Source organism: Ixodes scapularis, unplaced genomic scaffold, assembly GCF_016920785.2.
Source record: "Ixodes scapularis isolate PalLabHiFi unplaced genomic scaffold, ASM1692078v2 PGA_scaffold6__148_contigs__length_123643588, whole genome shotgun sequence".
Taxonomy (NCBI): domain Eukaryota; kingdom Metazoa; phylum Arthropoda; class Arachnida; order Ixodida; family Ixodidae; genus Ixodes; species Ixodes scapularis.
In genome coordinates, this window is record NW_024609881.1 from 3,130,871 (window position 1) to 3,144,584 (window position 13,714).

Below are 13,714 nucleotides of genomic sequence, written 5' to 3' on the forward strand. Positions count from 1 at the left end.
AATTACTACCGAAGTTAAAATGCACCTAGGTCGGGACGCGCTACCAGAAAAGACCGCTGAGGCATGGTTGTATGAAAACAATATTAATTGTTTGGGAAAACCTTGCAAACTAAAGATTATAAAAACATCACGCGCCCTTCATTTTGTACTGAACTCCAAAAAACTTTAATACAAAAAGAGTGTTTTCGGTTTGTTTTTTACGCAAAAACATGCTTTCTAAAAGCTCAAGGTGACCACAGTACAGAGAAATGATAAAGAGGGGCGCTTTTGTCGTATTTAGCTCGGTCTCGGTGGACGCCAGCGGCCCAGGTTTCGGCGGCGAGTTTCCCAACTGAGTGTTCTAGTAGCGTTGCCATAGAGTAAACTTGGTTGATAAACTTTTTGTGAACAATCTGATGTACATGTACGATGCCGAAACTGATAGAGCACTGCTTATCCCGAGAGAGCCTAGAGCCATTGATGCGGCACATGTGCGTCCGCAGTGACGCAACGGCAATCCCAAGCCCCCAAAACCCACTGCCCCCGACAGACAAGGCCACCCTCTTTCTTTTCTTTTGGTAAATTTCAGGAGCCTCCTGTCAAAGCAGGATGAGCTATTGGGCACCATCGTTTCTTGTTCACCCGAAGTAATCATTGGCACCGAAACATGGCTTTCCGATACGACTCCAAACTCCTGTGGATTACTACTAAACACAAAAATTTCAACATATTTCGTAAAGACCAAGCGACCAAACGGGGCGGGGCGGTGGTGTTATCATTGCGGTCCTTATTAACATAACCTGCACTGTGCTGCCCGTTCACTCGCCTCTTGAAACATCTTTGGGTGTCTATTGCTAATGTTTCTTTTCAAAATGTTATAGTCGGTGTCTGCGATCGGCCCCTGATTCAAGCGGTGAATTTGTAAATTAATTAACCAATGTCCTCGAACGTATTCAATCAAAATATTCACGTGCAGTGATTATTTTGGCTGGTGATTTTAATTACCCAGGAATTGATTGGGTTAACTTAAATGTGTGTACCCCCTGTTTACGGAAAGAAGAGTCTTCAAGCTTAATAATTTGTTGAATTTTTTTTCAATTTAACAACTAGCCAATTAGCCTACGCGAGGTGAAGTAGTACCGAACCTTGTTTGTACCTCCAACCTCGAAAACATGACTGTGTGTGCTATTCATGAAATTAGCGACCATAGACTTGTTTACTTCAGCTATAATGCTGCGAGAACTACGAGAGTCGATATTGGAAAGATTATTTATGAATATTCTAAGGAAAATGGCGGTGCCATCAAGGACTCTTTGTCGAATTTTCTGGCCCAATATTTAAAGGGGCTCTGCAACAACTCTTTGACTGGTTTTTAATTTGCACCGAACCTGAACGCACTGAACGTAGTTACTTAAAGAAACTTTTATTTTCTCAAAACTCCCTTTATTTTAAAAGTTATAGGCAAATTAGAAATACAAAAACACGCAAAAAATAACCTTTTTCATGACGTCGTAGGTCCTGGCTTGGCGGTGAAATAGAGGAGGAGTAGTGAGCTCATCGAGCGCTCACGGCTGCCGCACTCCCTGTCGACGGCTCGAGAGGGCGCCACTAAAGCACGTGTTGGATAGGCTGTATGAAGCGGGCGGCCAGGGCGGCTCGCATTGCATTTGCTGCGCGATTAAACACTAATTTGGCATGACACTTCATTGGCCACAAACGACTGCAAACACGGGGTAAAGATCAGTTCAGAACGGGAGCCACTTCGCGCTGCTGTACTGCCAAATGGCCAAATCGCCAGCCAAGCTCGCGCCGAAAGCCTTCGGAACGCTCCGAACCGGTTGGATCCTCGAGCCGGTATACGACCGCAGCGCCGCCGCGTACATCCGGGACCTTTCTACGCTGCTTGCCGTTCCTCGGAGTAGGGTGGCTAGAGAGTTGGGTGTGTCGAGCGCGCCGGCTCTCCCATGCATCGCCGCGGCCGGTTTAGAAAATCACCGTCAGGGGCGCTCTAATCAGCCTGTATGCTAGGCGCGCGCAGCTGGCGCACTGATTTCCGTGCGGCAAGGCGGGTAGCGACGAGTTCACGCCCGCTTTCATCTGTTCTTTAGCGCTCGTGTGAATTTATTTTAACCGTTCCTGCATGCCCGTCAGTCAGGTGACACGCGGAGACCACGGACATTGCCCCGTCAACCTCCGCCGTAAAGAAAAAGCAGTTCGAGGATGCACGACAGGCTAGAGGTCTGCAAAAGAAAAACACACGTTGTTCACCGTCCCGAAAGGCCCAGTCCTCTTCTCTCAGTGGGACAGGAATATTTCGAGGGGAGACACGCATCTTCAGGAAAACTCTGTGATGTGCGCACTTCGCTTCGACGAGCGGTACAACAAGCGATACTTCTCTAAAGTATCGCTCGATCCGTTCGATATATCGCTGTATGAGTGATGTTTTGGGGCTCGTAGCGTCCTGCTGAACACGTCTGCGGCCAGCGTTGGGAAGTGCATACTTTAAGTACATTGTACTTAAAGTACAATGCACTTAGGTACATTGGACTTAAGTTACTACTTAAATTAGATTTAGGAAAATCGTACTTTACTTGAAGTACGTTCTCTGAGTATGTACTGTACTTTTTTTTTCTGCTACTTTCCGAGGAAAGTACAATTCCCGACTTTAAAGCACATTCCCCGAATTTGGTTTTGTTAAATTTGTATCACGAAATGACGCTTTGTCAACGCCGAAGAAATACTGGGAGGGATATTCTACTCTCACCAGAAACGTGAGCAGACGACGCATCGCTCCGTTTGTTTTGGGGGCGGCGTTCCCGTAGCTTTTTAAACTCTCGCTACTTCTCTGTCGGTCTGCGCAAGCAACGAGCTTTAAGATATCAGGAGAGCAAAATTAATCATAATGTAGCACCTGAGACTGTGGTGCGAAAAAATTAAATTTTCAAGTCGAAGTGAAAGACAACAGAGGAGGACGTCACAATGTTTTAAGACATTCTCTTTTGTCTTTTTCTTCTATTTGAAAGTTCCTTAATTTTTTTCGCACCCAAATCTCAGGTGTCACGTTATGATTAATTATCACCAGCTCGCTTGCACACGCATTTTTTTTTTTTATTAAAGAGAGGACATTTTTTTTATGAGAGCTATGGGGCTGACGTCATGCTCTGTCCTATTACATTTAACCCCCTTGGGTGCTACAATCCAGTGCAAGGGGGGCCAAATTCAGAAGAGGGTCTTCTAAATCTGGCTCCATTCCTGAAAAAAAAACAAAAAAACATGGCCACTTGATTTTATCAAATATTTGCCGCTGTTTTTGAGGCATTGCTCCCTTGATTACCCCTCGGCAATGCATACCAATTAAAAAAAAACAAAAAAAAACACTGTATAGGGGAATGAAAGAGCATCATAAAAGATTGTGTTAAAATACTTGTACTTTACATAGAAAGTACATTGTACTTATAGTTCTTTACTTCAAGTACGTTGTTCCCAGTGTATTTCATACAAATTTACTTAAAGTACATCACGTCTCATTTACTTTGTACTTTAATTACCTGAAGTATCTTTTAGATGTATTTTACCCAACGCTGTCTGCGGCCTCATTTTCTGAAATCCGAATTTCGGTTCAGCATCCCTTTAAGCTGGTCGCATGCACTTTTCAACACGACTTTAATGAAGCTGTCCTTTCGCGTCGTCAACAGGAAGGAGCGGGCGTCAGTGACAGACACGAGCCTAGGAATGTATGCTTGCATATACAACAACAATCCTGTGTGAAAGAGGTTGTGTAAAAGACGTAAATAAAATTTGGAATGTTTTTCGTCTTCAGCGGTGGTTTACATTCGCAATCTCTGCCCCCTTCCCCCCCCCCCCCTCCCCCCCCCCCCCCCCCCCCCCCCGATGATCCCCGTTTTTAGCGTCTGCATGAGAAAATTCACCAAAAAGCACCGGTATTGGTGAAATAAATAAACGCCGATAAACATCCGCCGATTTTGTTATAAATAAACAGCCTATGATGTATAATATGTTACTTCGCTCACTCTCTTTTAAAATCGATTTTGTATTTCATCGCTAGTTTTCCACGTTGCATAAACATGTAAAGTGCCAAAAATGCATTGTTTGCTTTGTGCCATGACAAATTTTCGCGTTGTTTCTCGCCAGCCATGTCTGCTCTTGAATCAGAGGGGAATTGCTCCAGAAGTATCCAGCGTCCTCACACATATTTTAATGTTAAAAGGCCTGAGCCGTTCAGTGTCGATTCATCTGATAGACGTAACACAGCGGCTTGAAACGCGAAATTTCGTCACGGCTGCTGATACCTCGGCGGACGTTTCACGTATTTGGAAACATAGTACACGAGAGAAAAAAAAATAAATTGCCCCATTTTTTATATTACCCCGAGAGCGTTGCGGTGAGAAGAGAACGACTTCAAGTGCGGATTTACCTTCGTCGAGGCTCCAAAATCGGGTCGACTATCGAATCCAGGTTTATCAAACTTTCATCATGCCACACCAATTAATTTTGTAAAAAAACACAGCCGACAAGTGGCCGAAAAAAGGTCCGCACGCAGCGCATTTCGGCCCCAGCGCAGCCAAACTGCCGCTGACGCCGCGGTCGGATAGCATACAGGGCTTCCGAGGCGCCTCCTGGCGACAGATTTCCTTTTGGTGCCGCGCGCCGGCCGCCGCTCGACACACCCAACTCTCTAGCCACCATACTCGGAGCCTCATCTCACTAGCCTTTTCTGGTATGCGCCGTTTTTTCCGCCGTTTGGTGGCGGGTTTGTCGACGGGTCTTTTCTTGTTTCCGTACTTTATAAACTGCATTTGTTTCTTTTCTGATCTAAAATACTGAACAAAAACTAGTTTCATACATAATTGAAACGGTTCGCGACACTAATATTTTGTATCTCGACTGAAAAAAAATCTTTTAGCGGCTTTGACCAGTAGCAAGCCTAGGACCAAAGACGTCACATATTGCGCGCTTTCGGCAACGCGGGTCGCCCTCGTAGGTGGAGGAGGTTTCCGCGTCGTCCGGTTAAAATATGACTCACTGATATTTAATTACTCTCTCCGCGCCCGCTCGCTTGCCCGAACCCCAAGAGACGTGAAAACCGCTAAAAAGGTGGACGCTTAAATATGATTGCAGGGCCCCTATAAGCGAGTGCCAACATGCCCTGTTGAAGACAATTGGCAATTTAATAAAAATGAAGTAATACTGATACGTGGAAATTTTATCCCGAAGTTGGTTATCACCCCAAGTGAGAACTGTTCCTAATTTTCGCAAAGTGTAAAACTAGCGATCTCAAAAAAAAAAAAAAAAAAAAAAAAAAACGTTCAGGAAGGCCAAATCTTTGGGTAGGGAGCATGACTGACAATTGTACGAAGAGTGCGCTCGTTTATGCCAAAACGAGATACGAAAGGCAACATATCTTTTTTTAACCATGACTTCACTAGCAACAGACCCCAAAAAGGTCTGGCGCGTACTAAACCCCAAAGAAAAAAATTAATTTCCTCTGCTCCAGGAAGAACGTCTCCACCTTTGAATCAACCTCAAAGCTGAACACCTTTTTTGGTGAAGTGTTCACAGATGAACTTCCTCTACCTGAGTTATCTTTCACAGAATCAAGTGTTGAAATGGATGAATTTAGTATAAACATTGATGTTGTCGTGAGTGCTATTGATCGACTACCCCCAAAATCAAACCCATGGCCAGATGGGGTATGCTTTAAGCTACTACAACTGACTAAAAGTGTGTCAGGCGTTGTGCTGGCCAGCCTTTTCCAGTAGTCACTGGACACCAGTTGTGTGCCGACCGACTGGAAACTAGCCAAATGCAGTCCCAATTTACAAATCCGGAAACCGAAACTGTGCAACAAACTATAGACCCATATCCTACTATTTACATCCTTCTTTTTCAATTTTTTTTTTTTTGTAATGGTATATAATGTATAGTTTCTGTAAAAATTTCCTCAGATGGCATATGACAGAGAGGATGTCCCACATGCTGGATTCTTCTCCTTTTATTTTTCATTTCTTGTTTTCTTATGTTGATATGTTTTAAAAAGATGAGAAAGAAAGTAAGTCGGGAGTCAGCGCTGTGTCTGTGTCCCTTCTACTTGTCCTTGTGTTCATTTGCGCTGTTTTATTTCTATGTTTTTTTTTTTTTTTTCTTTATTTGTTTTGCGGATATTTTCCGCATGGGGGGCAGAGATAAAGGCACAAGTGCCTGACGGAGCCTCTACCCCCCAACAGTTCAGCCGTGGCAAAAAAGATAAGAGTGTAACATATGCTACAACATTGCAACTAAGCAGAAAATACACATGCACTCTGGAAGCCGCAATCACAGGATCGCACAAGCCAGGCAAAGCGCACCGTCAACGACAACATAACAAGGCAACAAAGCAGAGTGAAGATTAGAATATACGCAGGCAATCAGTTGAAATAGTAAAACCGCTTGCGTGACACATCACATTATGAACATATTAAAGTTGGACATCAGCAAAGTAATGCATGCTGTACGCAGAAAAAACGACAAAATAAAATAAAATAAAACAACAACAAAGAAATGTACACTCAAGTAGGTCACTAATATAAAAAATTTGACCAAAAGAAAATAGTGGTCTAAATTCATACACAGAGAGATCACGAATAGGATAAGTTCAGAAACTAGAAATGGAAAAAGAAAACTTCACAATGAAAATGTAATAGCACCACCAACCAGAAGCGTTCTGCATTTACTTTTGAATTTATAGAAAGTTGTGTTATAGTTTATGTTCAATTCTGTATTGTTAAGAATTTTAATGATTTGAAAAGTTAAAGTTTGTCGGCCGTAATTCGTTCTTATGGTGGGTATTTTTATCTTTGGATCTCGAAGCATATATGCGCTCACGCTGTTTGTTGGGGTGGTGTGCAGTTTGTTCTTATGTATCCATTGTAACAGTTTAAAGTAGTAAACCTGGTCAGCCTTCAGCATATTATATTTTACAAAAAGTGGCTGTGTGCTTAAGTTTCTTCTATCACCTCTATAGTTTTCACATATACGTAGTATTCTCTTTTGTAATATAATTATTTTATTGTAGTTCGTAGCTGTTGTTGTACCCCAGACCAATATACCGTAACTAATTTTAGAGTAAAATAAGGAATAGTATAACATTTGTTTTAACCAGGTAGGTACTAAGTTTTGAATTTTATATAAGCTGCCGGTAACTCGAGATAATTCAGTTTTAAGTTTATTGACATGAGTATTCCACGATAGGTCCTCGGAAAACCATACACCTAAAAATTTTTGATCTCTTACTTGCTCTAATAAAGTGTCTTCAAACGTAATATTGATAGAGCTGCAATCTCGTTTATTTACTGGTTTAAAAATTACATACTTAGTTTTACTTGTATTTAAACTTAAACAATTGCTTTGTAGCCAGTTTGAGAGGTTCACGAGATAGGCATTTTCAGAAGTTTCTAAACACTCTTTTGTAAAGCCAGAGAAAAATACATTTGTATCGTCTGCATACATTATTAACTGAGGAGAGCCTGGTATATTTGTTATATCATTAATATATACAAGAAACAACAGAGGCCCTAGGATAGAACCCTGAGGAACGCCGTTTTGTATTTTCAATTTATTAGATGATTGATTATTGACATAAACGTATTGATAGCGATTTGTAAGATAGGATTTGATTAGTTTTAATGCGACACCTCGAACTCCGCAAGTTTCAAGCTTTCCTAGTAGAATATTGTGTTGCACAGTGTCAAAAGCTTTTCGTAAGTCTAGGAATAGGCCAAGTGTATACAACTTATTCTCAATATTTTCAACAATTTTGTCTTTTATTTCAATCAGTGCTAGTTCCGCAGACTTCCCTTTCTGAAATCCATATTGAGCCTGGGTTATTGTTTTATGCTTCTGAAAAAAACTGGTTAGCCTATCATTAATAACTCTCTCAAAGATCTTCGAAAAAACTGGTAGAATTGAAATTGGTCTATAATTATTTATGGTGGTCACTCCTCCTCCCTTGTACACGGGAATAACTTTGGCTATTTTTAACTCATCGGGAAATTCGCCACACGCAAGTGTGATATTTATTAGATGGGATAATATTGGGCTAACAATCCTCACGGTGTACTTGATTGGTAAGATTTTTATTTCGTCATCCCCAGCGGCAACATCATTTTCTAAACTATTTATGATTCTATCGATTTCCAACGGCGTCGTTGGAAAAAACATAATTGATTCCAGTTGATTTTTTCCGGGCGCGCATTTCTCCAAATCTGCATTTTCCCCTGTATACCTTCCTATGTTAACGAAGTGCCGATTCATTTCATCTGCTAGTTCTTTCCCGGTGATGTTTACATTATCTATCATGACTTCTTTCACACTAGAATTGGCTTGCTTGCGATTCGTTAAGTTGTTTATCATGTCCCATACTTTCTTATGATCATTGTGAATATGCAGAAATTTATTTTGATGGTAATCACATTTCGCCTTTTTTAGGTCGGAGTTTAGTTTGTTTCTGTATTTTTTAAATTGTGCCAACATGTGGGGATCACGACACTGAATAAAAGTATGATATATTTTATTTTTTTCTTTTATCCTTTTATATAGGTCGCCCGTTATCCATGGTTTTCTCATTTTTCTACGTCCTGTTTTACTTCGCCGTAAAGGAAAAGCTGCATCATAGCACTGTTTAAATTTAGACAAGAAGCTTTTATAGGCATCTAAAGTGTTATGCTCTTCGTAAATGTCATTCCAGTTTTCTTGCTCTATAAGTGTGCCAAAATGACTTAGCGTTTCTTCATTTAAGGTCCGATGCCAAAAGATTTCTGTACAGTTGTTTCTTTCCTTACCTAAAGACGATCCTAAGCAGAAGATAGGCAAATGGTCACTAATATCGTACAAAAGTGCACCTGCCGTAGTCTGACCGTTATCAACGTTTGTAATACAAACGTCAAGAGACGTTGCAGTGTCAGCGGTCACCCTGTTTGGTAGTGTTATTACATTGCTACAGGCATACTGATGAGTGACATCGCGGAATTCTCTCGCATGCAGATCGTCAGAAATTGTATCTATGTTTATATCTCCGAGAATAAAAAATGACGTTGTTACAGTTCCAAGATAACATAGTGCACTATCAAGAAAAGCCATAAATTCAAACATATTGCCGGAAGGCGGTCTGTACAAAACAGCTACTACTACGTTCGATATGTTAACAAATAAACTTTCAACATTTTCGTCTATTCTGGTTAAATCATCAATTATTTGGTACTGGAAGTGGTTTTTCAAATAAAGGGCTATGCCGCCACCTCTCTTTTTTTCTCTGCATAGACTTTCACACGAGTACCCCTGAAGTTGTGGTGGTATGTCTTCTGTTGTCAACCATGTTTCCGTGAGTGCTATAGCATCAAATTCCAAACTTAGAGAGTGTAATAATAGTTCAAGGTCTTCTACTTTATTTTTAACACTCCTCGTGTTAAAATGTATAGTCGAGAACTGTCCCTTGCTGTTTTTATACTTGTTATTGAATGCTTGACAATCATAATAATAACAATCAGGCCCTATCCCTAACATCTGTTTTATGTTAACTTGTAGAACATATAGCCTATTCATCAGTGACGAAGTACCTTGTTACTAAGAATATACTTCTTCTAACCAGCATGGATTTCAACGCAGTCTCTCATGCGAAACTCAGCTATTTGAACTGATAACTGATCTGCGCACCGAAATTCATGCATCCTTTGATTCTTTGATCGCGTACGACACAGTCGTCTTATTAAAAAATGCAATATCTTAAAATTAACACAAAGAACATGGGTTCGAGGATACATCAACAACCGAAAGCATACCGTAATAGAAAAGGGCATAGGTTCACCCCAGGTAAGTGTCAAATTTGGAGTGCCACAAAGATCTGTTCTTAGGCCACTTTTGTTTCTAGTTTATATAATTGACCTCCTTAACAATCTTTCATCAAAAATTCGATTGTTTGCAGACGACTTAGTGGTATACCGTCATATATCAAATCAATCAGATTGCATTGCTCTTCAAAAAGACTGGAATATCATAATTTTCAGGCGTGAAACATGGCAAAGGCAAATAAATATAGAAAAATCGCAAATGATGTAATTTACAAACCGTTCTTCCATTCTACATCATGACTACACCCTCCTAGATTCAAAATTGAATAAAGTAATATCATTTAGATATCTGGGTGGTAATCCAAGTCCTAATCTTTCATGGAATAATTATATAGACTACATTTTTAAAAGATCAAATAAATCTTCAGGTTTTCTGAGAAGCATTTGTACATAGCAACAAGAGAAATGAAACTACTAGCATACACTTCTCTGATTAGGCCGAAGAAGGAGTATGCATCTGTATTTTGAAACTCGCATCAAAACTATTTAAATGACAGGCTGAAATCTCTTCAAAACAGGGCAACTCGATTTAAACACAAACTACGCACACCTGTAAGCGTCACACAACTTAAAACCTCAATTGGCTTAAAACACCTCACCAGAGAAGATATTTTGCTAGGCAATCGCAGTTTCATAAGCTCTTTCACTCTTCAACTGAATGTCGTGATAATAACGTCATTCCACCCCCTCATCTTTCCTTGTCATGATCACCCCGACATAGTTCATATTCTCTTCGCAAAAACTAACTTGTATAAATATTCCCCGCCAACAAACCAACAAACAAACCAACGAAGACAACAAACCATGATACGTTTGTTTCATTGTTACGTTACTTTTATTATGGCGTCTATTTTGTTTTTATTTTCTTAGTAGCACGTGTACGTTTCATGCCTTTATATATTCACTCGTTAATTTCACCATTGCTGAGTAAGTCTTTTCTATAAGGCTTTTTTATGTACCCTCATTTTTGGTAGCACTCGTACATTTCTAGTGAATTACTTTTTAATCACTTAGAACTTATTACATGTCGGTGTGCGTACCCATGCACCATGTTACGCGTTAGAGCTATGTTAGCGTGATTATCTTTCCTTATATATTTTCATGCAATTACAACATTGTATGACTATGATGACATTCTATGTACCCTCCTTTATGTAATGCCCCCGTGGGCCTTTAGAGGCAATTAAATAAATAAAAATAAATAAATATTTAAGACTGCATGCAAAAAAAAAAAACGATGTGTTTAAATGAATACGGAAGAAGCACGCAAAAAATCAGTTACAAAGAAGGACGCCGTTCGCGTTCACGACTGATGCCGACGTTGGGCGTGCATGATTCGATAGGATAGACAAGTGGCAGTGAATGCTAGATCTGCAAATCGGCCGAGGTTGCAATAATCCACGAGAGGCTTGGGTTTAAAAATATTTTGATTCAAATAAATTCTACAGCCAAAAGGCGAATAACTAGCCAGGAGGCGGATACTCTTTCAGTCGCACTCGTATATCGCGTAGTTTATTTTTTTCCTTCTTACAATACGTAGGGGAGAGCTTTCACTGAGTTATGCGTTGGCGCCGTCTCGCAGTGGCTCCATGGCCGTCAAGCAGTTTTGCCAGGGAGACGCTGTTGGGTGATAAGCACGGAGCACGGGAGGATTGTTCGGCACGACGTACCTCTGGGCCAGCGTGCCTCGTCGTCGGTGACCATGTCGCCGCCATCGTAGAGCTTCTTCCGAAACTCGGCCAGGTGGTTGGCCTGGGGAAAGTAGGCCGAGAAGCCCGTGATCACCACGTCTTCGTCCGCCATCGTGTTCTGCCAAGAGGAAAGGCCCGCCGGTGAGGAGACCATACGGAGAGCAAGTGGCCCAAAACCTCGCGTCCTTGGCGCGTCAGAAGGCAAGAAGGTACACGCCAACCGACTTGGAGAGCGCGACGCGTGGTGTCACGGCAGCCGACTGCGCGCTCTCATTACTCGATATCGGGGGAAGAACAACCACGTGGGCGCATGTAGACAAACGCAAGAGGTGAGCAAAGGGCAGACGAAGTTCCGCGTCGTGCCCAGCGTGACGGAAGCAGGCGGCTTCACACAGTAGCGTGACAGCTTAACACACGGGCGCCATACATCCGCTAGCCCCGAAAGACTTTTAGCCTGCGTAGATATCATTCTCTACTTATCATTCGTTCGCCGCGGGCTCGAAATAATTACGTCGCGAGCGATTGTTTCTCGTAGATATTGCGAAGATATCATATCTGAAACACCGAGAAACCGTTTAGTTTTATTACAGGCTCTACTTTGTGACACGTGAAGAATTCGGGAGAGGGGGGAATTAAAAATTGTCCCCCCCCCCCTTAAATTGTCAGCTAAATTTAGCAGGATTTTGGTTTCTCCGCTTTAATGGGAAATTTTTCCGCAAAATTTAGCGGGGCTAATTTTCCTTCAAATTTAGCAGGAATATTCTTCCGCTAAATATAGAGAGGAGATTTTGCGAAAAAAATTTCAGCAAAATTTAGCGGGAAAGTTTTTCTATAAAACGCGCGGTTTCCCTCGCTTGCATTTTTACCATAACGCAGCGCGCACGGTTACGCCGACGCCGACGGCGACGCCGCTCAAGCCGCAAATGGGTGCCTAAAGCTCTAAAAAAATGAAAGACGTTTAAAATTCTTTGTAATGCTGAATTAGAACTCAGCTCTTGAGGAGGAGGAGATGGTACGAAGGGGAGGGTATGTCCCCCCTCTCCATTTAGAGGGAAAGTTTCGCTAAATTTCGTGCTAACTTTAGCAGAGAAACTTTCCCGCTAAATTTATCGGGGAGATTTTTCCATAAAGGCCCGTTCACACTCTTGCGACTGCTTGCGACCTCTTAAACCTGGGTTCCTTAAAACTTCTTAAACCAGAGAACACACTGGGGCCATCTATTGGGAAGCAGTGTAAACTCGGCGGTCCGGCATATTTTTTTTTATTTCTCGCGCAATATCGTTTCTTTTATGGCTCGAAAAACTTTTGTCAATGTTATAAACGAGCCTTTCTATGGGTATTACGCACATTTGACCTCGGAAATCCCGCAACACCTTCGCTTTTGTGAAATGCAGTTCTAGGGCCACCGCATAGATGGCGCCACAATGTCAGTGTGTTCCCTCATTCTAGAAACATTTAAGAAGTTGTAAGAGATCTCGTCTCTCTCAGTCGTACTCGGTCGCAAGAGTGTGAACGGGGCTTAATGCAACGTGCGCAGGTACGCCGACGCCGACGGCGACGCCGCTGAACCCGGAAACGGGCACCTAAGAGCTGCACTTTAGAAGTACGAAGCTCAGATTTGCCTTTTCGTTCAGTGTTACCGCGGGTTCATGAACATATGCGTCATTTCTAAACTGGCGCAGCTAGCGAATAGAGCAAAGACAAAAGGAGCGCACAAATAGAAGACAAAAAGGAAGCCATTGTTTCTCCGGGCTGTCAGCTGCGAATACGTTACTTCCTGCGCCACGTCAGAATGCTTGCAAATGCATATTCAGTCGTTCGCTCCACCGACCTACGTGCCGGGTGCATAGCCACCCCACATGCACGGCAAATGGCGCTGTGAGCACGGATGGATGGATGGATGGATGAATCCGGCTGAGCCCTTTGGATCGGGCGGCAGCTTACGCCACCTAGCCATTTTGTTTTACCATTTAAGCTTAGAAGATTTAAAGGTGAAAACTATATTCACTCCGCACTGAAAAGAAAGTGAGACTATAAAACCCCCTTGACATCAGTTAATAAGAAAATACCTAGTTTTCTCTCGCTTTCTGCCACCATTCACTTATTCTTTGCTTGGTAATCTCTACAGTCTTGAAACCCACT

The 13,714-nt window shown here is 41.9% G+C and overlaps 1 protein-coding gene across 1 annotated transcript in view; it reads right to left on the reverse strand.

Annotated features, from left to right (window-relative positions):
• Positions 1–12,026, reverse strand: part of LOC8036850 (fatty acid synthase) — a 161,213-nt gene extending 149,187 nt beyond the window's left edge. The window contains exon 1 of the mRNA XM_029993281.4: positions 11,552–12,026. Coding sequence (XP_029849141.2) covers positions 11,552–11,726 — 175 coding nt within the window. The 5' untranslated portion in view covers positions 11,727–12,026. The remainder of the gene's footprint in view (positions 1–11,551) is intronic.
• Between the last annotated feature and the right edge of the window lie 1,688 nt (positions 12,027–13,714).